Source organism: Nannospalax galili, unplaced genomic scaffold (genome assembly GCF_000622305.1).
Source record: "Nannospalax galili isolate Female #2095 unplaced genomic scaffold, S.galili_v1.0 scaffold14, whole genome shotgun sequence".
Lineage (NCBI taxonomy): Eukaryota > Metazoa > Chordata > Mammalia > Rodentia > Spalacidae > Nannospalax > Nannospalax galili.
Window position 1 is genome coordinate 1,465,693 of NW_008336953.1, and position 25,152 is coordinate 1,490,844.

General features: G+C 44.6%; 1 protein-coding gene across 2 annotated transcripts in view; it reads right to left on the minus strand.

Moving 5' to 3' along the window:
* Pip4k2a (phosphatidylinositol-5-phosphate 4-kinase type 2 alpha) overlaps nt 1-25,152 on the minus strand; it is a 172,940-nt gene that overhangs the window by 41,570 nt on the left and 106,218 nt on the right. For both annotated transcript variants that reach the window (XM_008831721.2, XM_008831720.2), the window contains one exon: nt 12,574-12,726. In XM_008831721.2, coding sequence (XP_008829943.1) covers nt 12,574-12,726 — 153 coding nt within the window. The remainder of the gene's footprint in view (nt 1-12,573; nt 12,727-25,152) is intronic.

The following is a 25,152-nucleotide window of genomic DNA, read 5'->3' on the forward strand; positions in this document are numbered from 1 at the left end:
AGACCCAGGAAATTGCACGAAACTCTTAACACCAGTGGGTAGATCTACAAGGCCTCTTGCAAGGATAGAAACTGCTAGAGGCAATCCCCAGCCCAGAGACTAAATTCACGGCTCCAGTTCCCACTGGGGCCTTGGCATGACCCGATCGTGAGCTGCCAGGGCCCTCCCTAGTTCAGGCTCATTCACTAGCTGTGTGACCTTGGGTGAGTTACTGAACTCTTTGTTCCCCTGCATTTGGTAAAAAGGGGAACAACATTACCTAACCATAGAGTTTTCATGAAAATCCAATCATTTAATTATAAAGTTCTTAGAACAGAGCCTGAAACACAAAGAGTAATGTAGAAATATTTGTCATCAGGATAGTTTCCATTTCCCTCAAACCTTAAACATCCCCGCATCATTCCCAATATTTATTTAATAAAAAATATCCTTACTGGGTCTCTGTTTCATGCCAAGTATTGTGAGAGAGGCTGACAGATTAACAGGGAACCAGGGAGACTTGGTTCCTAACCCTGTGCAACGCATCCTATAACAGAAGGAAAAAAGGTTCCACAGGAAGGAAATGGCCCCCACTTCTCCACGTGGCCATAAGTTTGCTCCGCTGTCCATGCCACACTCCAGTGCAGGGTGACAGTGGGCTCCTGACACCTCCCGCCATTCATCCCAGGACCTATTTGGGTTCTCAGGCTCTGTCCCCTCTCAGTCCAGGATTCCCTGACCAATACCTAGTGTTTACATGTGCTACAGATTCTCACATAACAACCACTCCCTCCACTGCAGGCACAGCAGTTAGACTGAGCAAGCTCTCACTAGATGTTGGTAATTTTAAGGAATCAGTCAATCATTTTGTTAGGGTGATAAGACATGTTTCAGAGAGAAAAGTGGCCATTTCCTTTTAAATAATTCAGCAAAAATTCAAAATGGTACAACCATGATAAAATGGGTATTCTATCAATTTCCTGTATGTTTGAAATTTTTTATCATAGAGAGTAAAAATAAAGGGCTGGGGAGATGGCTCAGTGGGTTTAAGCACTTGCTGTGCAAGCGTGAGAATCTGAGTTCAAATCCTCAGAAGGTGTTGCACATGCATCTGTAATCCCTGAATCCTTACGAGGCCAATGAGACGCAGAGTCAGGCAGCTCAAGGGTCAGCTGGTTTGGTATACACAGTGGAAAAACAACAGAGACCCAGCCTCAAACAAACAAGTTTGAAGGGCCATACCCAGGATTGCCCTGTGACCACCACATGTGCTCCATGGTCACATGTGCACACCCCCCCCCCACAAGAATGAAAAGAAAGTAAAAAGAAACAGAAGCCCTTATTGGATCCCACATCCTTCTCCATCTACGACCACTCAACCAACGTCCTGCAGGATCTGTCTACACTTATTTATGGCTCCTCCTTATCTTCCATCCATTCTAGAACTTCCCCCCTCTGAATTCTGCCTTCCCACCTCTGCAGGTATCTGCCTTCACTAAGGCCATCAATGGCTTTCAAGTGGGTAAATGTGACAGATGTGGCTCAGTCTTCCATTGAGCACGTGACCTTCGAGCTCTTTCCTGATCAACTTCTACTTGGCCTGGTAGACCTTGTGTTTTCCCTGTTTTCTGCCTCCAGGTCTATGCTTTCTTTCTTAAACAAATCTACATCTGCCATGTGCCCACTCAATGTGATTTGCTCAGAGCATTGGCCAAGGTGTGCCTTCTTGCTCTCAGCTTTTAAGCACTTCGTCTCCCTTTTGTTTTTGCATCTAGCTGCATCCCAGCAGCTCTCAACTTACTATTTCCAGCCAACAACCATCTTTTGGTTTTTATTCCACACAGGATTCAACTTGCTCAATATGGAATCTTTATATTAATGATGTACGCGCCACAAAGGGGTACCGAGTATATTTCGTTCCCTAACAAATCCCCAGCACTTAAATGGCCCTAGCATGTAAAAAGCACTTAATAAATAAACAGAAAATTAAGAAAATGGCCCAAGGCATGTCTTTAAAAAAAATTTATTAGTTTTATTTTGTGTGTATGTGTATATTGCCTGCATGTATGTAAGTGCGCCTGTGTTGTGCAATGCTCTCAGATGACAGAAGAGGCCATCGGATCTCCTAGAACTGGAGTTATGGACAGTTGTTAGCTGCTATGTGGGTGCTTGGATTTGAACCTAGGTCTTCAGCAAGAACAGCCATTGTTCTTAACCGCTGAGTCATCTCTCCAGCCCCCCAAGGTATGTCTTAAAGATGCTCTGCTGTGTCGATACCCTCTCTGCTCTAATAAGCATGCCATGACTCTCACCTCTGGGTGTTAGAAATACGAAAGTTTTGGATTTTGAAATCAGAAAAAAAAAGTCCAATGTGATTTATGAGCAGGAAAGCCTAGGATTTTTCTCACGATGGCCATGATAAACAAAGGATATTACATAAGATAAAAGAAGACATGTGTCAGCCACACGGAACAGAAAAGGGGCTGTCCCATCGCTGTGATAAAATACCCCAACAAAGGCAAACTAAAGGGGAAAGTGTCTATTTGGCTCCCAGTTCTAGGTTACAGCCCCTCACTAGGAGAAGTTAAGGCAGCAAGAAGTAAATAGCTACAGCCCACCCACAGACAAGAGCGAGGAGCAATGAAGGAGTACGTGATAGTGCTCAGCTGCATTTCTCCACTCTCGTACAATCCAGGATCTGCTCCCTAGGGAATGGAGCCATCCACAGTGGCCAGGTCCTCCCACTAGCCAAGATACACCACCACAGATATGCCCTAATCTAGACATTTCCTTACTGAGGCTCCCTTCCAGGTGGATTCTGGATTGTGTCATGTTGCCAAGTGAAACTAACCATCAGAGGGTATCACAAAGTGAGGGTATAGATACAGAAATCTCATAAAAACTGCCATCACATGGTTGTTAACTTGGGGGGACGCGGAAAAGGCCACAGTTTACATGCTGGTCGCACAGGAACCCCACTCAGCCTTCTCCTGTTCTCTGCATGTGAGGTCCCCTGTGAGGGAATACGGGGGCACGGGAAGGCAAGGAGGAATCCTAACCAGGGATCCCAACGTGTCACCATACAGGACTCAGGAATTATATTTGATGGCTTCAATTCTCTCAGCTTCCTCAAATGTGCATGAACTTTCAAAATGGTGAACGACGACCTTTTAAGACACAGATGCTGAGGGTTAACCTGCAGCTGTCTCCTTCCGCAGTCTGTCCCTATTTTCACCCAGATTTGCAAGGAATTTTTGGTCCTCCACATGAGCAGAGGAGAAACCTGCTGCTTTGGAGGTGCCCAATGCGAGCTCAAAGATCTGTCTACACTTATTTATGGCTCTTCCTTATTTTGCATGCATTCTGGAACTTGCTCCCCTCTGAATTTTGCCCTCTTCAGGCACCTGCCTTCACTAAGATCATCAGTGGCCCTCAAGTGGGTAAATGTGACAGGTGTACATTAAATGTGGTGCATGCGTTTAATTCCCAAACTCAGGAGGCTAAGGTAGGAGGATTCTGAGTTCAAGGTCAGCCTGGGCTACACAGTGAGAGCCTGTCTCACTCAAAAAAGGACACTCTGTTCTGAAGAATGTGAAGACAAGGAAAGGAGACTTGCAGGTAACTAAGCAGGAACAAGACGAACAAGGTTAGAAGATCAAGGAGGGAAGAAGTGATTAGCTGCCGAGGGTGTTTTAACTATTGTTTTTTTTAAGGGGATACTCATCAAACAATAGCTTATTAAACAAAATCATAGCATTGTGGTACCTCAGCACACCCTATTGTTATTATTTTTATTATTCGTATTGGTTTTTTGGAGACAGGGTCTCACTATGTAGCTCTGCTGGCTTGAAACTCCTTCTGTAGACCAGGCTGGCCTCAAATTCAGAGATCTACCTACCTCTTCCCCCGAGTGCTGGGAGTAAGGGAGTGAGCTACCACAGCCAGTTCTCTTATTATTTTTGAAGTATTTGAATTAATTATTTTTAAAATTCATTTATGATCTTCAAAGGAAAGTTCTTAAGAGTTGTGATCTAAAAGCAGGAGGTAGCAATCAATTTTTAAATTTTTTACCTTCATTATTCAACCAAAGTTGACCCCATGTTGCCAAAATCTTTGGTCTTTGATTTCTTATTCTTATTTCCACCTGCCTTAAACTTAATTGTATATACATTTTTATCTAATCTGCTTCAAGTTATTTCTGGAAAAATGTGTTAAAATTGCCTCTCTTTGGAATAATTTTTAAAAAGTAATAAAAAATATTGTCTCACATTGTAGATAGCATTATTCATTTTTGGAAACTATTTTACAGAGATTCCTTGAAACTGCGAGTTCCCATCATACATTTAAAGTATAACCATTTCTGGGCTGGGGTGATGGCTCTGTGGGTAAAGTGCTTCCTGAGCAAGCATGAGGACCTGAGTTCAAATCTCAAGAATCTATGTAAAGCCAGATGGGATGGCATTCTTTTGAAATTACAGAGATGAGAGGTGGAGCCAGGAGACTATCCCAGAAGCTAGTGGGCCAGCCAGCCCGGTGTGCACAGTGCCGAACAACAAGAGATTCTGTCTTAAAGGTGGAAGGAAGGGACCAACACCCAACGTTGGCAGTGGTGCACACCTGCGATCCCAGCACTAGGAGGTGGAGCCACGGTTGCCCTTGAATTCGACGCCACCTTGAGTCATACTGTGAGATCGTGCTTCAGGACACACACAAAAATAGGAAAAGTGGCTATTTAATCGTCAAAGCTGGTCTTTAAGATAGCTACAAATATTTCTTTCATTTTCAAGTGGTGTCCTGTGGCCAAACAATCCTCCCCAACTGACCAAAGGGCACGACTCACCCAGGTGTTCTGTTGTACTGATGTCTCAGTTTACCCTCACGTAACCTGGTAGTGTCTTTCTAGAAAGCAAGAATCTGGGGACTCCTGTCCTGGGACCCTCTGAGTTCCCAGGGGATATCTGGTTGTAAATGCTGTTGGTCATCTCCTATGACTCAGAAATTCAGTGCACATGGCAAATCCACAGTTTACTCTCCTGGGAGGGGCCAGTGGCATCCACATAATAGTCAAGAGGGTTGCTCTCGGGGGCCCCTCAAAGCTGGCAGCCTCCCAGGGGCATTCCTCTCTGGGACTCAATGCTGTTATTTCTACCTCTCTGGTCTCCCAAGGCTACCTGTAGACCCCTCTTCTGGAACACTGAAGATGTAAAGCCCATGTGGCCACTGTGGTTTTCAGGTGCTTGTGATGGGCCCATGAGCTGAGGGCTCATCTAAACAGCTGCCAAATACTATCTCCAAAATTTCAGAGTTCCTTTTATTTTCAAATTATGTGTATGTGTGGGGGAATGTGTACATGAATGCAGTTGCCCGTGGAGGACAGAGGAAGGCATCTGATCCCTTGGAGTTGGAGTCACTGGTAGTTGTGAGCCACCCCAGGTAAGTGCAGGGAACTGTAAGAACAGTCAGTATGTGCTCTTACCCACCAATGAGTCTGCTCCACAATTAAAGAAAATAATATTTATTTTTATTTTATGTGTATGGTGTTTTGTCTGCCTGTACGTTAAGTACACCATGTGCATGCAATACCTGCAGAGTCCACAAGAGGGCGTCAGATCCTCCTGGAACTGGAGCAATGGATGGTTGTTAGCTGCCTTGTGGGTGCTGGGAACCAAACCCTGGTCCTCTGGAAGGGCAGCCAGTGTTCTTAACTGCCAAGCCATCTCTCCAGCTCCCTTGCTCCCAAATTTCAACAAGTGAACTTGTTACTCTCCATTCTTACCATCCTCCTTCTATGCGGCTAACTCAATCACGGTTCTTGGGGTCAGATCCCACATTCTAGGTATGAAATTCACTGCATGTGCTATGTTTGCATTAAAGCTACTTTTATTAAGCACTGTTCACCACACTCTGACCTGTTTGTATTATACAACACGAAGGGACTTCTGTTTTCTTCTAAGAGTGTTCTCAGAAACTTTCACATCCCAGGCAGTGACAGGCTGTAATTGGTGTTTCCAACACTAGTAACTGGTACTATGTTCTGCCTTCATGTCAAATGGTGTCTAAATGATGTCATATTGCCATCAATAAAGACAAATTTCCTTTCTTTCTTTGTTTCTCTTAGAATTAACTATGAGCTTGTTAGAACTGTGTGATCCATTGATAAACTGACATCCTGGAAACAGACTAGCAGAAATATATGAATGTTAACAGCCTCAAGACCTCAGCTCCTCTGGCTCTTGGGTGGTCATCAAAAGTAGCAAGGATTATGAATTCCTCATCTGTTGCTCTTTCCATGCAAAATGAACGTTATCCAAAGATTTACCACTTCTGGAAGATGCTAGAGAGAGGGCTCTAAGTGATGCGCTACAACAAATAAACATTTATGCTCCCCTGTGATAGTGTGAATGGGGCTGTGGCTGTTGCTATGTCTCACCTGGAGTTTTGCTTTTTTTACATTACTTTTTAAAAAATTTACTTATTTTTATTTTATGTGTATGCATGTATTGCCTGCAGGTAGGTAAGTGCACTTGTGTCATGCAATGCCTGCGGAGGACAGAAGAGGCTGTCGGATCCCCTGGAACTGGAGTTACAGATAGTTGTTAGCTGCTATGTGGATGCTGGGATTTGAACCTGGGTCTTCTGCAAGAACAGTGAGTGTTCTTAACTGGTGAACCATCTCTCCAGCCCTGGGGGTTTTGCTTTTTTAAGCATCAAATTAACACTTCAATGTAAAGTCTTGTCCACTTAGTGCTTTTGAAAGGCTAAATTATCTGTAATCCTTGCGTGTGCCTATGTTTTTAAAAAAGATTTATTATTTTTATTTATATGTATGTGTCTGTATGACTTGTGTACTCACAGAAGCCAGAAGAGGGTATCGGATTCTCTAGAGCTGGAATTACAGGAGCTTATAAGCTGCATGGGTACTGGGAACTGAACTCAGGTCCTCTGGTAGAGCAGGAAGCCCTCCTAACCACTGAGCCATCTCTCTAGCCCAACCTGTGGCTATGTTTGTAGTTGAGAGACAGAGAGACAAAGAGACAGAGAGAGAGAGAGACAGAGACAGAGACAGGGAATTTTCTTCTAAAACAATCAAATAAATAAATAATCAAAAATTTCCTTCAATTCCTGGCTTGGGATAACAGTCTGTAAGTTAATATAATTTATTTTGGCTTAGTTTAAAAAAAGAACAAAAGAATGACTATATTTAATATAAAAATAAAGCACAACTGCTTCCTTCCTTCCTTCCTTCCTTCCTTCCTTCCTTCCTTCCTTCCTTCCTTCCTTCCATTTTTTGGTGCTGAGATAGAATCCAGGGCCTTGTGCGTGTTAGGCAAGTGTTCTACCACTGAGCTACACCCCCAGTATTCTAACTTTTCCTAAGTCCAGGAAATCAGGCTTAACAGGAACCAGCATCCCTCTGCAGTGTTACAATTCTTCATCCAATGTAGTTGGAGAAGCCAAATGACTGGATGGGTGGTCACAGCATTCTTAGTACTGTGACGACACAGAACGCATGCAGGGACCAACACTGACACTCCCTGGTCCTCCTGCTACACTGCAGTAACAACCCACAGATGGCGTCATCGCTGGAAATAACTTGGGTTCTGGGTATAGCTCAGTGGTAGAGCACCTGACGAAGGTCCTAGTTTCTATCCTCACCATAGCAATAAAGAAAACAGAAGAGGAGGAGGAGGAGGAAGAGGAGGAGGAAGAGGAAGACGAGGGAAAGGAGGATAAGGAGGAAGAGGAGGAGGGGAAGGAGGATGAGGAGGACAAGGGAAAGGATGAGGAGGAAGAGGAAGATGAGGACGAGGGGAAGGAAGAGGAAGGAAAGAGAGAGAGGGAGGAAAGGAAGGAGGAGGGAAGGGGAAGCATTTGGTAAGTAAGTTTGTCAAACATCCTATGAAGAACTTTATACAATTAATGGCATTTTTTTTGCAAGTGAGGCACAGAATGAATGCCCCTAACAGGAAGCATGGCTGCTATTTCGTCCTCTAGGTTACAACTGAGGACAGAGGGGCAAAAGTCTGGAGTACATGTACCCAGTAACACTTGCAGAGCTGATGCTTGGGGTGGGGGTCTGGGCAGAACCCGACAGAGGGAGCGCAGGGCCCTAATCTCAGTTGCAAACCTTGAAGGGAGCTGACAGCCTGGCTGGGCGTCCCGATGCACTCCTTTGTCTATAGTGATAAACCGTGGAAGCAACTTCCCAGGGAAGTTCCAAGATCTTCTAGAGATTAAGCAGAAGCAAGGAAGTTGGTAGACCATCAGACACATGGGAAGGCCAGTATGGTGACACGGATGACCCTGCCACTCTACAGTGGCTGGATGTTCTTCAGCTAGCTCCTGGGTCTGCTCTACCCAACAGGGAAGCTGGCCATGCTGGAGCCTCGAGGTTGTCTCCATCATCACCAGCTTGCTGATGCTTGATAAGGCTGGATGGTAGTGAGACTTTTCCTGCTTCCAATCTTGACCCTTCCCTCTGCCCTACATGGCACTGAGCTCTGATTGGCACCTTGACCCTCAGATCTGGGTGTACATCTGGTTTAGCAGGTCAATCTGTGAGCCAGCAGACAGGAGGGGCAACAAATCCAGGCCCCAGGGATTGCAATGGTCAGCTGGCCTACCAACAACAGGCTACGAACAACTACAGATAAAATGTTTTAAACAAAGGGGCCAGGTGTGGTGGCTCAGACATGCAATCCTGGTACTTGAGAGGGTAAAGCAGAAGGACTGACTTGAGTTTGAAGCCAGCCTGAGCTACAGAATGAGAGCTTGTCTCTAAAACCAAGACACAAAGGATGACCATGTAATAAAAACCAGCAGATTCTGAAAAGTCAAGGGAATTCTGGGACAAAAGATATCATTGTTGAACTAAAAGAATAATGGGAGAGGACACTGGGGATGTAGAGTTACACATGTGTCCTGCCTTACATCTCACAGTCATACAGGACTTAAGATCTTCATGTACTTTTCAAATGTCAACTGACCACTCCTCCAGAGGGTGAACAAAAAAAGTCAGAACCAGGAGCAGTGGGACCTACCTATATAGCCTTGATTACTTAGGAGTTTGGGGCAGGATTGCCCAAGCTCAGAAGGTCAAGATCAGACCAGAAACACAGCCAAGATTCTATCTCAAAATACAAAGCAAAACAAAAAACCAAAATCGTGCCCTAAAAACCATGTACATCCTATCACTCACAGGGGCTCACGAGCATCGCTGGGGAGTCTCACAGAGTCAACTTGTGGAAAAGTTGCTAAACAACGTTTGTATGAAATGTCAGCCCTCACTGTAAACTTTCCCTGTTCAGAGCATTAAATGAAATGCCACAGGGGGAGCAAACACCCGATTAAATGGGTTCATGGAATGGAAGACAGAAAGGAGCTCACAGACAGCATAAGCCAACAGTTTGTAACAAGGTAGGGTCTATGCCATCTGACTCCAATTAAGTCTCCTTTAAATAAATTGTATTAACAGTAGTGATTCTCAGTCATGGAGACAGTTTAAATTATATTTAAAGCATTCGGTTTCCAGGAAGGAAGAAAAACATAGATGTTGGCTAAACGTGGCTTTTTTGAGTAAAGAACATACCCAAAATTTTGTACTAGCAGAGCGTGAGGAAATCAGCGCCATGAACGCTCCTGCAGAGGGTGTCAGCAACTGTTCTGACCCCCAACATATCTATGTAACTGGTGTTACGTAGACCCATGTGTTACATGGGTGGTTCTGTGTGTGCTGGTTGGTTCTGATTGTCAGCTTGACACAATCTACAGTCACCTGCGAAGACAGTTTCTCAGTAAGAAATTATCTAGCTCAGGGTGACCTGTGGACTGTTTTGATGGCTGACTGACTCAGCCCACTGCAGGCAACACCATTCTCTAGGCAGGGGCCCTTGAACTGTTTAAGAATAAAGGTGCTGCTGAGCGAGCAAGCAGAAAGGATGTGATTATTTCTTCTGGTCTTGACTGTGGATGTTAGGTTATTAGCTGTTTTGAGCTCGTGCCGTGACTTCCCCTGAACGATAGACTGTAAACAGGAACTGTAAGCCCAAGAAACCCTTTGTTCCCTCATGTTATTGTTGATCAGAGTGTTTTATTGCAACAAAATAAATCAAACTGATTTCTGTAAAGTTGAAGGATTTTGGGCTCGGGCTCATTCAGGACTGGACACCCAAATGACAGGTCACACTTTATGAGAATGGCATCACGGCTATTTAATAGAAGAATATGTTCTTATCAGTCATGAGATACCACTTTACTTTGCATGTTCTAAGACAACTAAAGCATACACAGAACGCATGGGCGTGCTATCCAGTTCCACGGGGGATGCATACGAGTGGCAAATCAAACAGCTAGAAGCAGTGGTCTGCCAGTGAGGTCATTCAGAGCCAGGTATGAGCAGGGCACTTCAAAATTTCTTTTATAACAGGCAACAGCATAAGGATGGTAGAGCAAATTTCAAAAGCAGCAGCTGCTATCAAAGATGTATTAGATGTTAAGCGAATTTAGAGGCAGACTGACACTTTTAGAAAACAAACTAGACGCAGTCACAAGTTACCAGAAACAGAACACAGCTCAAAGGTTTTTATAGACTTTACTGCAAGTGAAATGCAATCGATCACATTTGCAAAGAATGGAAGAATAGCAACTGCCAAGAAATGATCCACAGTGTTAGAGAGCAGGGCATCTTAGTCATTTCAGAGCTCACAATCCCAAGCAAGAGCTGCCTTGAAAACACAGTCGGAGAGGCTAATACTTAATAAAGTTGACTGTTTAAACTCTACATGAACCCTTCTCTAATGCAGTCAGAGACATTTTACTTTGAATTCTTCCTGTGACGGCCAATCTTTACTGTTGAGGGGAACTGAAGGCTACTTAAGTAAAAATAAAGGAACAGATGGAGTATTTGTGTTCCTTAAGAATCCGTACTATTAAACTCCTCATCATAGGTGGAGAGATGGCTCGGCAGTTAAGAGTGCATACTGCTCTTTCAGAGGACTTGAGTTTGGTTCCCAGAACCCACACTAGGCTGCTCACAACCACTGGTAACTCCAGATTCAGGAGATCTGATACACTCCTCCTCAGGCACTGATACTTATGGCATATAGTCTCTCTCATACACACACATAAATGAAAATTTTAAAAAGTTTAAAACCCTAATCACCTTTAAGTGGTAATTAGGTCTGTGGATGGGTTCCTCACAGTGAGATTTGTGTCTTTACTAAGAGGCAGCAGCAAGCTCTCTACACTTCCTCCAGGTGAAGAGACAGGGGTAGGGTCTTTACTGAACTCAAGGCTGATGGCAAAATCGCAATCTAGAACTGCACGAGGTAAATTTCTGCTGCTCAGTCTACGTGTTTTGTTAATACAGCCCAAGTAGACCGAGGCAGATGCTGAATGCAATGGTGTGTGTGTGTTTCAAATACCCCTCCGGAGGACAGTATCTGCACGTGCCATAAGACTACAATTCTTGGGGCTGAAGAGATGGTCAGCAATTAAGAACACTAACTGTTCTTGCAGAAGACCCAGGTTCGAATCCCAGCACCCACATGGCAGCCAACAACTGTCCGTAACTCCAGTTCCAGGGGATCCGACAGCCTCTTCTGTCCTCCACGGGCATTGCACGACACGGGTGCACTTACCTACATGTAGGCAATACATGCATACACATAAAATAAAAATACCTAATACAATATTTTTTTAAAAAGACTACAATTCTCAAGGTGACGTGGGATCACTAGTCACCACTACATTATAGACATCATCTTGATGACATGCTGATACCTTGTCCCCATACACTGAGTACTGAGTGTGTGTCAGCTACTGAGCTATGTTGTTGACAAGCATTTTTCTCTTTTAATTTTTAGGGCTCCATAGTTAGATACTTATATTCTCATTGTGTAAATGAAGGACACAGGTCTCAAGATCTAGAAGTCACATGGCCTGCAGGTCATGGGCTGGGAATGATCTGTTTCTGGACTTAGTGATCTTCTTACTGCACAGTGAGTGAGATCTGACAGGTCCAGCTGGACCTGTGGACGTGTACTCCCATGTGCCAAATCACAGTGGAATGTATTTCAGGGAAGAGAGAACACTGCTCCCAAGGGTAGTTAGCCTAATGTGATGACAAAGGGACAATGATTGAGGAATGAAAAGGGGCAGGAAGTGACCAGCATACCTTCTAAAATTAGAGTATTTTTGTACAGTCAGATGGGGCTGAGGGTGGGCCTTGGACAGAAAGAGCTGGTGGGACAGGATTCTGGAGTGTTAAATGGGTAAAAGTTCAGAGGTCAGCACCTAACTTTTAGCCCAAGAATCTTCTGGCAAGTTCCCAAATCTTTAAGCTCAGTGACTTTTACAGAGTGGTGAGGACCTAAACTATTATAGGGAGAGTAAACTTAAAGTGATTATGTAAGTAGCAAACACAAGCATTCTCGGGCTAACTGTCAGTGATAGCAGTCGCTTTAGATCACCAGGCTGGAGGAGACTGTGGTGTTGAATGCAGGCGCACCGCTGCCTAAGCACAGTCAGACTTTTGGCCTTATGGCAGGTGGAAATACCAAAGTGCTCTAAGTTCAGATAAAAACAGAAAGTTACCTGGTGGTACTTTTTGAGGATGTTGTGCATCTCTGCCACGTCCTCGCTGGTAATGGTCTTGATGACGTATCTTTTGTCATAGGACGTATGAAACCGAGCCCCGCTGCGTGCCTGGGAGTCATTGGGAAGGGGAGCACTTCTGGTCAAGGAATTCTTCCCGGAGGGGTAAGAGAGGGGGAGGGAAGAGAATTGGTTAAAGTGTGGTACTTGCATTTGGAATACATTGGTCGGTGGCTGATAATATTTTACAATTCTTGTAACTCAAACTGCAAGACTTTTTAATGAAATGAAAACAGTTGGGTAAGTACTGTGAGTCTAATGACCTTAAAGGCTAGTCCTGAGCTGGGTGTGGTGGTGCACACCTGTAATCTTAGCAATCTGGAGGACTGCTGCAGGATCCGGGTCAGCCTCATCTACACAGTGAGTTCCAGGCCAGCCAGGGCTACACAGTGAGACCTTGTCTCAAAACAAAAGAAACAAACAAAAACAAACAGATCTAGAATTATGATCAGTTACTTTGTTCACTTCATTCTTCTTTTCAGAGTTGGACAAGGACTCCCACTTTTCTTCGGAGTAAGATTAGGCTTCACTCACGATAGGAAACTGCGCAGTCACAAGTATTCCTTCGTATTGCACGCAGGGCACCAGCACATTCCCATTCTGGTAAGATCCCCATGCAATCTTTACCATCACTATCACCATCACTCGATAGATGACGAGATGGTTAAAAGAGGTTTCGCAAGAGAGCAAAGGTCACCCAGCTAGGAAAGGAAGAACTAGACTTCCAATGTGGCTGGCTCAGAACCCAAGGTCTCACCTAGTAAACAGTAAAGAACTTAACTAGTCACCTGCTGCCTGTGGAGGAGGCAGGAGTCTAGGCAAGTGTATTCCACAACTCACCAAAAGACTCTGGCTTAGTCCATCCCCACTCCTCTTCAGTTTTTGAGCACAACTGGGGGTGGGTAGGGAGAGGCTGTTTTGAGACTCTGCAGAAAGCACTACACCCCAGCATGTGGTTCATGCTGTCCACACTACAGCTGGGGTCCTGTGTGCCTTCTCTCACCTCAGACTTCCGTCAGTGTCTCTCTTCTTCCTTAGAGCTGCCAGGAAAGTTCCCTTGCTTGCCCTGCCCTTTTTCACACTGGTCATTTGACCAGTGGCACTGGCGAACTCCCGTATCTGAGGAAGTCTGGTTTCATAACTATGAACAGTGCCCTTGAGTAATGATGCCATCCCCAGCTGGCTCACTTGTGTGGGGAGTCAGAGGCAAAGATGGCTTTCTTCTTCGATTTCCTCTCTAAACATGGTATCCATAGGAACCAGTGCACTAAACACTGTTTATTCCAGGGGACACAGACAGCTCGTGAGGCAGACAGGAGAGCCGCCCATGAACTTTCAGTCAAAGAGACTATGCCCAGCATATCAGGTCACCTTCTCCTGTCCTTCCTTTTCAGATGAAATCCATCAAGTTGGAGCCATCCAAGGTAGAATCAGACCACAGCAGCACAGAAGCTTGAACAGGGAAATGGCCCACGGGCGTATCTTGATTTCCCAGGATGCACCTGGCACCACGGCAGTGGACCATTATATCCTGAGAGAGCGCATCTCGGTTCCAGTGTAAGCCAAGCACACCTGCCAAGTGCAGATGTAAGACTGCCAATTAACTAAATCTGCTTTCCTTAGCTTATTAGAAAACTTGAGATGAAAAAAAAAAATCAATGTAACTCCAGCAGGACTTTAACCACCAGGATTTGGCACTGTTAAATTATTCTTAAGACAACTGAAATTCATTAGGTAGACAGAGCACGATGAAAGGGATTTTCAGGATGAAAATGGCTATATTAGCAAGAGTTTAGTACTCAGTTAATTACTTTTTTTTCTTAAGGAAAAAACCCCTTCCTTTACATTTCTTCCTGCTTAGAATAAAAATGAAGAAAATCAAAGTGAATGTCCCCTTTTGTGCATAAATGCTAGCAAAAAGTAATTATTGTTCACTGCTAATGGTCTTACTGTTTTTCTCTCCCAAATATTAATATGCAAAAGGGCATTTGCTGCAAATAGAGAGATGTAGGTATTGTGAGACTGTAAATTATCTCCAGGCATAAAACCAAAGCAGAAGAAATCAACTTTGTGACAGCCAGGAGGAACAGAAAGTAAACCAGTAGAGAGACAACATAATAGGATAACTGTGTGTGTGTCGTGTGGGACATGACAGGGGTCATAAGGGACACCTGTATTCACTCAGGATCAGTTACAACAGCATCTGTTTTACATTAGTTACATTTGGGTTACTGTGACCAAAATGCCTGACAGAAACAACTGGAGGAAGGATTTATTTCGGTGCATGGTTTCAGAAGGTCCAACCCAGCTGCTTGGCCCCAGGGGCTAACACAGGACACTGTGGTGGGAGCACATGGCAGAGGATGGCTGGTCACAGCACATCACCTCAGGAAGTGAGTAGGGAGGTGAGGTAGAGCAAGCTCACTGCTGGCTTTGTCCTCGTCAGCTTCTATTTCATCTGCAGTGAGACTTTCCCCTCAGTTACTGCCCCATAGATCAGTCCTTTCTGGAAGCACTCTCTCATACAAATCTAGTCCTAGACATCTCTCAGTCCAATCAAGTTGACAAGCCCAGCCATCACAAGTTTGGTAGCTTTCTTCCTAAGTAACGTAGATGGGAAAGCAACCTTCTCCAGGACCAACACAGGAGAAAGTAACCGAGAGTTGTGCAGTCAACCAAATCACCTAGGGGCCACACCAAACTGAAGATTCTGACCCCCCGGGTTGGGACTGGGGCATTCTAAGAAGTAGATGGTACTGATGAAGCTGGGTTGTGTACCAGCTGTGAAAACTGAAGGTCTCCTGAGTAGGGGTTATACTGTGTTTGCACTGCCACACGTGGAGTGTATTCAGAGTGCTAACACACATGCGCCTTTCTTTTATTCTCTCCAACTCTAGTTTGGTTAAAATAGGAAACTACACTCAAACATTTGCAGCACTTACTGCATTCATTGATTAAGTTTACTGTATCACGAACAAGGCTGTATATAGGTTTAAAAAGTTTAAAAATGTACTAATAAAATAGTGTGAGAAATTCTTAGCGCTAACCACCTCATGCAAGATTCTTTGCCTTTCCCTCACTTTCAAAGACATAATAATCATGCACTGCAAACTTTGTGTTTGGCATATAAGAACCTTATAATTCTAATTTTGATTCTGTCTCAATTCATTTTAGCCCCAACTTATAGGATGCAAACAAGCAATTCCTTAGGCTCTGTTTCCCAAACCATGAGTAAAGTTGGGGACACTGTCAAAATTTAGACCGTCCTTTCACATCAACATAAAACGTATTAATCAAACTTAGCAGAAGCCTTATATAATAATGACTAGAAACCAGGAGTTAATGCAATTTTACCCCAAGTGCCCGACCTGTGGAATGACTCTAAGGCCTGGAAAAATCCAGCTCTTTATTTCAGATGTACAGCACTCCCATTAGGTCCCTTTCCCCACTTGAAGGTAAAAACCCTACAGATAGAGTCAGGTGTCCAGGATTCCTGCCTGAGACTTCCCCTGGAGACAAAAAAAGGGACAAGGACCATCAAGAACAAACTCAGCCATAACAGAACATTAAGTGTAGACTTCTTCTAGCCTCTGAAATAAGGCAAACTTGAGTTTCTAGGCAACATAGTGCAAAGCTGAGGATGCTAGCCAAGGATCTAAAATGTTCTCTCTCGTCCATACTACCTGCCATCCAGCATTCCATCCCGCAGTCTTTGCATATGTATTTTAGCCTCTTTGAGCCTCCATTTCTGGTTGGTAAAATGAAGGGTACTAAGCCCAGGGGGAGCCTGGATTAGCAAAACCTCTATCAAAGACCTTTTATGATTCAAAAACACATTTCCTAGGATGAGGAGATTGCTCAGTAGATAAAGTATTTGCTGCACAAGCCTGAGTACCTGAGTTGGCCTGCCTGTAATCCCAGCACTCAGAGACAGAAGCAAGTGTCCCACAGCAAGCTGGCTGGTTAGACTAGATGGATCAGGGAGACCCCGCCTCAGTAAGTAACATGGATAGTGGCTGAGGAAGACACTAAATGTCAACATCTGACCTCTACACACACCCGCAGACGTGTGCATACATATCTGCAAATACCCATTCACACAGGCATGCAATGCAACACACACACGCACACATGAACCCAGACCAAACCAGAACACCAAACCAAAATACATTTCCTGGATCCTTGCTTTAGGAAGGGCTGGAGGACAGAGGCCTTAGAAGGAGTATGTTTCTCAAGGAGAGTCAGAAGACCTTATAGTACTATCACCTCAGCAAGGATGCAATGATGGTCTAGGACATCTGGGCAAGGTTAAAGACAGGATGATAATAATTCACAGGGCCATACAGAATAACACTTCACAGATTGCAGATGCGTTCAGACAACGTCTGCAAGAACAAGTGCACGTACTAAGGGAAGGACTCGTGTTCAGAGGCACCAGCGTCCCACGGTGCCATCCAATGACACAGAACATGAAATGTCTCAGGGTCTTTGTTCCATTGCAAAGAAAAACAAAAATGCTGAACCCCAGCTTGGATAGGAGAGAGGCCAGGAAGACTTGTAGGAAATGGAGCATGGGGGTGATCTTTAAGTGTCCCAAGGGGTCCCTTCTCATAACCAAAGAGCATTAGAGATGGAAGCAACTTTAGAGATTATTCCAGATAAGAAGACAGAGGTTCAGAGGGTGCCAGCAAAGACTGGCCTCTGTTCTTACTAACCTACCAGTTAGGACAGCATACTTGAGGCCCCGGGCTCTAGGTGTGACAGGCATTTCAATGGGAAAGTTGATATTGATTTTTCTATGGTGACAAACATCTTCTAATACCAATTTAGAGTGTGAGTCAGCTGGCATGAAATCAAGCTTGACTGTATGTTTTCGATTTTGCAGAGTGAAGTGTGTAGAAAATACTATCAATAACAGCCATGGTGCTAATGCAGCCCAGATCACTTTCCTTAACATTTTTATTAATCTGCCTACAAAGCTGTTTTGCTCAACTGCACCTGCAGGGGGCAGGGGTCAGAGCTATCCTCTCTCCAGGCAAGAACCCAGACACACGTGTGTGGCAAACAAGGTTTAGGAGAATACGTGCGGCTGCACCTGGGACCAAGTCAGTTTATGCAGCACGGAGATAAGACTGAAGGACACGCAGGTTTTAACGCTTCCTATGGGTCCTACAGACTGCAAAGGCAATGTCAATCCTAGGACACACACAGTTCTGGTCCGGTGGCACACTTCATTATGACTACCTTGGTTATCACATGGGCTGAGAAACGTTGGGAGGTTTTAATTCTCCCTCCACGCTGGCCTCTATCTATCCCATCCCCTCTTTCTTTGGTGAAAAGCGCATGGTCTTCCCTGGTAGAAAAGGCGAAGAGAATAATTTTTTCACACCGGGAATGCTGACTTTTAGCTTATCCTCCACAATACTTAGCTGGGAAACAAACAGGGAAGAAGATAATGGAATTGGCAAGTAGGCCTAGGTCTACACAGAAGAATGAAGGCCAAGAGAAGGACTTATTTCAAAAATTCTTTTTCAATCACTTTATTTAAAAGCCCAAGTCTAGGGCTGGAGAGATGGTCCAGCGGTTAAGAGTTCTTCTTGCTCTTTCAGAGGACCAGAGTTTGGTTCCCAGAACCCACCCACAAGCAGGAGGCTCACAAATGCCTGTAACTCCAGTTCTGGGGGAATCTGACACCCTCTTCTGGCATCCGTGGGTACTGTACTCATGTGAACACACCCCTATACTGACAGACACATACCCACATATCCACAGACAGACAGACAGACACACCTAAAAAAAAAAAAGAGATCTTTAAAAGGCCAAGTCTGAGATTCAGATCTGATCTAGCCAAGATTGAAAAGTGTCATTTTCCGGGTTGGTTTAGTTCATCTTCCTAGTTTCCATTTTCAAAGTAAAATACTTTTCACCAATCTTATCCACCTGTATGCCCCGAGGATAAAGCTGCCAGACAAAATTACCCACAGAAATCCACCCAGGGTTGGAGAGATTTACTGTCATTAGAATCCAAATCCCTTGCCACGGACAAAGTTTAGATAGTTCTATGTTCTGTAAGAAGGTGACATTATTTAAATTCTAAATCCAGGACTCTGAACCTATCAGTTCAAAATGACAAGAGATTATTTTCTATAGCCATTAATATAACAAAGTTTCATAAGGGAATTTAAAGCATTTCATGAAGGTGTTTCAAGTTGAAGACCTCCAGCTGTTGTGGAATGCTGTTCTCCAGCACAGCATGCCTGTTACCGTCTGAATCAGAGCATCTGTAACTCTCACAAGACGGACCTGAAGAGGGTCCCATATAGAAAGGGAGTGGAGGGTCATCAGACCTCCACCAGAGATTCCTGCCACTTGATTCCGCCTGTAACACTCTCCCAGCTGTCAGTAATCCTGCTCCAGCTGTCCAAGGCTTTGGAGATGAAAGGCTGACTGCAGGGGGAGCAGGAGGGAATGGGATGGGACTCCATCTAGGCAGTTTTCGTAGATTGTCACCTGTGCTGGTGTGGGACTTTTCAGGGATGCAACAGTTTTGGGATCATCCATAATCGTTACATAAGTCCAATAAATTCATTCATTCATTAAGTTGGACTTGGTAGAATTGCTCTGAGGTTTGTTGTTGGCACCCTATCTGGAGTGAACAGGTATTTATTCACAACTCCCTAGGAAAGCTAACCTAGCAATCAACCCACAAGGTCTTCCTTCTGTCTTTGGTCTGCTTACAGCCCCGCATCCTCTCAAACCAATGAGAAAAGAGGGAGGCAGAGGTCACAGAGGGGCAGAACGAAAGGGTCTGCAGTAAAAGGCCCTAATCAACAACCATGGCCCACCACCCCAGATCCATTTATCTGCAAAGGAGCACAGCTGGACTACAAGGTCTGTCTCCAAGCTTCCTACCTGCTCCTCTAGTTAGTAACCAGGATAACTTGTGCTGTCGATCCACAGGGATTTAGGAAATGAACAATGATCTCCTGTTAGCTTATGGAACACAACACTAATGATAAATGTAAACCCACTACAAAAACTCCACCAATGGCTTCACCTTCTGTACATCTGATCATTTCACTTTATAAACTATATCACTCCTTCAATTCAGTTGTCAGTGGAGAAAAGCAGATAAAATCAATATTGAGAACAAGTCTCTTACTAAATATAAACTCAAACTCTAACAGTTTTCTTAAAAAAAGGTTATTTGTGTGTGTGTGTATGTGTGTGTGTGTGTGTGTGTGTGTGTGTAAGTGTGAAGGCCAGAGATAAGCACTGGGTGCCTTGGTCTATCCTCTCTAGTTTTTATTTATTTATTTATTTTTATTAATTAACTAATTTGTGTGCCTGTACAACTTGTGGGAAGCAGTTCTCTCCTTCTACTAAATAGATTCCAAGAATCAAACTCAAGTCTTCAGGCCTGAGGCATCTTGCTGGTCCCTACATATTCTTTTTTCAACAGCAGTACTTAGACACAACTCATATAACATACCATTCACCTAAAGAATACAATTCAAGGGTTTTGGTCCATGTACAAGCCATACAACTATTAATACAACCATTTTTAGAGCATTTTTCAAATCATACCCAGCTCCACTTGCTCACTCTCCTTCCATCCCTTGTCTTAGGAGTCACGATTTATTTTTGTCTTCGTAGGTTTGTCTGTTTCTGGATGTTTCACATAGTACAAAGGTACACTCTTCTCCAAAGGCCCCCAAACACAGGTACCATCCCATGAGGTGATTCACTGTACAACTCTGCAGGCTGCTGACAGACCCCAGACTGATGCTGGCAGAGCAAGGACACAGACACCATAGTAACCTCTGCTCATTCCAGTTCCCAGACACAGGCACAAACGTTTCTAAGGTTGCTCCTCGGCTGGCTGGGAAGCCCATGCAAAATAAACTTTTCGACAAAAGTTCAAGTTCTAGGGCAAAGCTGCTAGTTGCAGGTAAGATCCCTTTTAAGATCTATCTTACAATTTGGTATGAAAGCTTATTTAGCCGTACTTGTATTTCTCTGGTCTTATGCTATCTGATATCCCATCTCCAACCTCAACAGTTGTGTTTGAAGCTCTAGTGCTGTCAGCCCTCAACAGGAAACAAAGCTAGATAACGAAAGATGAAGTTCCCTCTTCAATGGCCTCCTCACATTTATAATTGGAAATTTATTGTCCTTTCCCTTCAGAAAGGGATTAATGGTGTTGTTCCCTCCCGCCCCCCAACAGTCAGCATTGAAGATGTTTATTTGCGCACTGGGAGGCCCAGGATTAGTGGAGCCTCCAGAAGGGTGTAGAAAACATAAAGGTCAATTTAATTAGCTTGTTCCAATCACCAGTCTTTTATAGTTCTCATAAAAATGTCTTGATTTAGTAACTGTTACTTCCCCTGTACTTTTTTGAAAACACCCAAACATTTTGCACAATTAATTCTCTTGACCTAATCACGTATTTGCATATATTTTTGCTGGTTTTCACTTTGTTAAGAGCTTGTACCTTCTGGTAAAAATGACATATAAAGGGCTGCAAGATGGCTCAGCAGGTAAAGGTGCTTGCCATCATACTTGATGACCAGACTTGGATCCCTGGGATCCACATGGTAGAGGGTAAGACATGAGTCCTGCAAGCTGTCCTCTGACTTCTACATGCATGCTGTGGTACCACTCCCCATCATACATACACATGAATAAAAAAAATAAATGCAACAAAAATTTTAAAGTCATGTATGAAAAGCTTTTAATGATAGTCAAAATGAAGGTCAGCTGCCAAGCACAAATGTGGAAAAGCCATCAGCTCAAAGAACAGCCTGTCAAAATTGTGTAAAAGAACCAGTTTTGGTCACTCTTACGTCACCAGGGAGGAAGGGTCTACTCTGGCTCATGGTTTCAGTGTTCAGTCTAGAGCTGCTGGGTCCCATGGGTTCGACAGGACGTCAGGGTGGGAGGAGTGTGTTGCAGAGGATCACCGCAGACAGGAAGCAGGGAGTGGACCTGGAACCACGGGTGCATAGAACATTCAAAGCCCCGTGGGTGCCCACCTCAGGACCTACCAACATGGAACAAAAGGTATGGAACCACAGACAGGGCAGCGAAAGCACAGGACTGTGCAGAATGCCACACGAAGACCTTTGATACCCCCAGGCTTGCCCTTGACTTAGGAGACAGAAATACCAGACACTCTGTCGACTGTGGAGATAGAAATACCAGACAACTGTCCATTGTTCATGAGAAAAGCAAACACCATGTTCAGCTTGCCAGTATGGACATTGCTGACCGTCAGCTCTTGATTGCACATCATGAGGTGCCACCCAAGTAGGTTCAGGGCAGGAAGCACCAGTGGGCAGGAAGCCTGAGCCAGAAGGTGGGGGTGGGCTGTGGTGAGGAGAGTCATTTTCTCACCTCTCAAAAGGGAAAAAAAGCAGCCCAGAAATTGGATGCCTGTGGGCTGTGAGGTGCTTGCTTCCTAGTCTCTCAGGAAGCTGAGCACCTGAAAGGGAGTACCTCAGCCCAGGTGCCTCCACGCACAGGATGGAATAGCTGTGTGGGACTCCTTCCTCTGTGAGGACAAACTGTAGACAAGGATCTGAACAAACGCAACAGCCCAGTGACAAAGGGACAGAAGAGCAGAGACAGTGCAAGCAGACACACACAGGATGGAGCCCTGCAGGTATGACTGTCGGGAGACGACCTGGAGGATTGCCATAGTACACCTGAGTGCACGCTTCCTGAGCGGACTCCTCCTGAGTGCCACCCAGGGCACCAACTGTGTGACCACCAGCCTCCTGTGGGCACTTCATAGTCCCCACCATAGCCAACCAGTCAGAAACTGAACTTTGTCCCCTCACCTGCATTAAGCTCCAAACTTCCCTCTGTATCTGCATCACTTGGTCCCTTGGCTGATCAGACACCAACATCTCCTTGGTGCCTCTCCTTTGCTCCCATGGGCCATGAGCCCTCAACTTTTCAGTTTAACTCTCAGAGTCCTATGAAGTTGTTCCCTGCTTTAAAACATCAATGTCAAACCTGGCTCTCGTGTCCTCTCCACACTTGGGGATATCTTCTTGCCTGCTGTTCCTTCTCTCCTTTACCATTCTATTATCTTTTAAAAAAGGTGTGGGGAGGGAGAGGGTCTACAGACCCTCGGTGAGCTGGTTGCTCTTCTAGAGAACCAGAGTTTGTTTCCCAGCACCCACATTGGCCAGCTCACAACTGCCTGTAACTCCAGCTCCAAGGGATCTGATGCCTCTTCTGGCCTCGGCGGGCACCTGCATACACACAGCATTCACTCGCAAAGAGGCACACACATAAATAAAAAGAAAAAGAAATCTTCAAGAAATTATTATTTCTAAAAATCCCATAGACTCCAGGGGCTGGGAGATGGCTCGGTGGAGAAAGCATTTGCCCTGCATGCTGGAGTGTGGATCCCCAGCAGCCACATAAAGCTAGAAAGGCATGGTAGTCACCTACAATCCCAGCTCTCAAGAGGCAGAGACAGAGGTACCTGGGGAAACTGACTGGCTAGACTAGCTGAACCACCAGGCTCCAGGTTCAGTGAGACCTTGCATGAGGGAGAGGGACTGAGGAAGACACCCGCTATCATCCTCTGGCCTCTACGTGCACATACATAAGCAAACACACATACATACACATGCATGCAAAACACATACATGCAAAAGCTCAAAACACAGTCTCCATTTCCGCATCTGTGTCTCCCACAATTCCCTTACTAACTGCTTTACGATGCAGGAATACCCCTGCCTCTAAGATGCCTGCTTAGCTTTGTGGAGGGGAGTGCTTGTTCTCTCTCTCCCTCTCCCTCTCCCTCTCCCTCCCTCCCTCCTCTCCCTCAAGGTCTGCCTCGCTACTTTCCCCAGGGCAGGTAAGCAGGGCAGTCACAGTTCAAACCTTCGGGTGACTTAGGTCAGCTTGAGAGAAATCTGCAGTGAAAAATATCTTCATTTGAGAGATCTGCCGTACCACAGCTTCTGGCAGAGCCCCTCCCCATCCCTGAAAGTTTACTGCACTCAGAAGGTCTTAACAGTTTAGAATTTGAAACTTAAAACAAGAACATCAAAAGTTTAAAATGTTAGCCTTAAAATTAATTATTTTAAAATTAGAATTCTCTGTTACAAACACAAAGAAAAAAGGGCATCAAACACGAATAATGAGGAATTCTAATTCAGGAGGCGCAGTAGAGGAAACAAAACCTGGTATTATCCAACACAATGAACAAGAGGACTCAGTCTCAACCCTGCGCTGTATTTAGGCTGAACAGCACTGGCTCCATCCTGTGCAACTCTGGTTTCTGGTGAGCCAGCCTCTGGCAGCTCTAAAGCAGACTGAAGCTTCCACCGACTTCCCAGGACTGTCTTAGAGGTCCTGATATCCCACAAGGCTGGAAAGAAGGGTGCAGGTTTTCTTGAAGCTAATTAAATACCTCTTTAGCACCGAATATAGAGTTCAACGTGTTTAAAATCAGTGATTGCTTTACTCTTTTGTCTGTATTCCCAAGAATGTCTAAACCTGGGGCATCAAATGTGCAGATGTAGTTCAGGTGGGAAAATACTTGTTTGGCACGCACAAAGTCCTGGGTTTCATCCCCAGCACCACACAAAACCGGGTGTGGTGGCATGGGACTATAATCCCAGCACTCGGAAGGTAAAAGAAAACAAAACAAAACAATGTTTAGAAAGTCTGGTGCAGAATCTGAAGCAGGAACAAATAAATACACACTGAGTCCATTGACATGAGTGAAATGGTAACCAGGCAGCCAGGGCTTGAGGTGCCAGGAGTGCAGAAAAAGTGGTGGTGGCTCTCCTAAGCAGCACTCATCTTTAAAGGCATCTAGAAAGAAAGGCTGTGGGACCAAAAAGTAATCAGGAAAAACCACTCAGTCTGATGGTCACAAACTAATTATGTAGTTTAAAAAAGAAAACTAACGTACTAAATAAAGCCCAAGTCTGACATCATGAGGTGTCCACATGCACACAGGTTTCCATATGTCAGGTGGCTATGACGCATCCCAGGAAGGCTCATGTGTTGAAGGCTTTGTGCCCAGTTGGTAGTGCTCCTGAGGGCTGATGGAGTCTTGTGGGTCTGAACTAATGGATGGGTTAACCCACCAGCAGAGCCATAGTCCAACGGTATTATTAGATGGTGGTGGACTGGGAGGGAAGGCCCAGCTGACGGAAGCAGGTCATTAGGGGTATGCGCCCCTATTTCTCTCTTTCTCTCTCTGCTTCCTGGATGTCATGAGGCCAGCTGTTTTCTCTACCACCCACTTCACAGCTAAGATATTCTGCCTTATCTCAGGCCCAAAGCATCATGGGTCTATAACTTCTGACACCATGAGCCCAAATAAATCCTTCCTTCTGATTTCTCTCAGGAATTTCATCACAGCAATAAAAAGTGACTAACATGGATGGTATTGTTAACTAATGATAAATATTCTAGAAAATAACTGTTGCTTGAACTTGTCTTTTAAAACAAGGAAAAGCAGTTTGCTTTATTAATTTTTTAAAA